This window comes from Dinoponera quadriceps, unplaced genomic scaffold (genome assembly GCF_001313825.1).
Source record: "Dinoponera quadriceps isolate SergipeBrazil2010 unplaced genomic scaffold, ASM131382v1 C3884664, whole genome shotgun sequence".
NCBI classification, from domain to species: Eukaryota; Metazoa; Arthropoda; class Insecta; order Hymenoptera; family Formicidae; genus Dinoponera; species Dinoponera quadriceps.
This window is the reverse complement of record NW_014567989.1, coordinates 1-873: the sequence shown is the minus strand read 5'-3', so window position 1 is coordinate 873 and position 873 is coordinate 1. Positions and strand designations below refer to the sequence as shown.

The 873-nt window shown below is 30.8% G+C and overlaps 1 protein-coding gene across 1 annotated transcript; it reads right to left on the bottom strand.

Annotated features, from left to right (window-relative positions):
- Nucleotides 1-49: 49 nt before the first annotated feature.
- Nucleotides 50-460, bottom strand: LOC106751506 (peptide deformylase, mitochondrial-like; the record flags this gene model as incomplete). The annotated part of the gene is made up of 1 exon (XM_014632406.1): nt 50-460. A coding segment is annotated over one exon (411 nt), but the record flags the coding sequence as incomplete, so codon positions are not given.
- Nucleotides 461-873: the final 413 nt, after the last annotated feature.

Below are 873 nucleotides of genomic sequence, written 5' to 3'. Positions count from 1 at the left end.
ATAAGGTTTATTTTACTTTTTATGTTCTCTTTATATGCTAGCATTTTATCTAGAAACTGTTTTTTTTCATATTCAGTCCTACCTGTAAGTGATCATATTCGTGTTGTGCTATTCTAGCAGGCCATCCACATGCTTTCCATGTGAACTGTTGGGCAGAAGCGTCCAGTGCTGTAATTTCAACTTCATAGGCTCTGGGCACCACAGCGGAATATCCGCGAATGCTTTCACAGACTTCATGAAAATTTATAGAAGTATGGTCCGTGATTTTTAATTGAGGGTTGATGAAGATTTGTGTTGGGACAATTTTTATTTCTCGAGCTTTTCTCACAGCTTCGTCGATCATTTTTATATGCTTCTCCGTGTATTCTATAGCGAATATTTGCCAGGGAAGTCCGATTTGAGGCCCAGACAAACCGCATGATCCGTAACTTTGCATAACGTATATCAAACGGTTGATTACCTAAATAAAAATTAAAAATTATGTTTTTAATAAAATATTAATATCCCAATTTAACAGTAATAAGGCTTTTATGTATTTTATTTCAGCAGGTAACATTTTCAATTTGAGAAGACAAATATTCCCCATATTCTAAGCTCTCATTTTTAACAGTGCAATTATCCATCTGATTATTGAAGATTTCTTATATTTAAGTGAAGAAAAAATATTCATTTGAAACTTTTTATAAAAAGACTATTAACACAATAAATATAAGATTTATAGATTTATTATAAATAGAATAAAGACAATATACACATTTTTGGAAAGTAAAATATTAACTTTTTCTCGAGTTATGAATGGTAACATTAAATCAACTTTTTGATAAATATTGCATTTAATGGAACAACGAGATATGACTGTGCCCTTGACATATA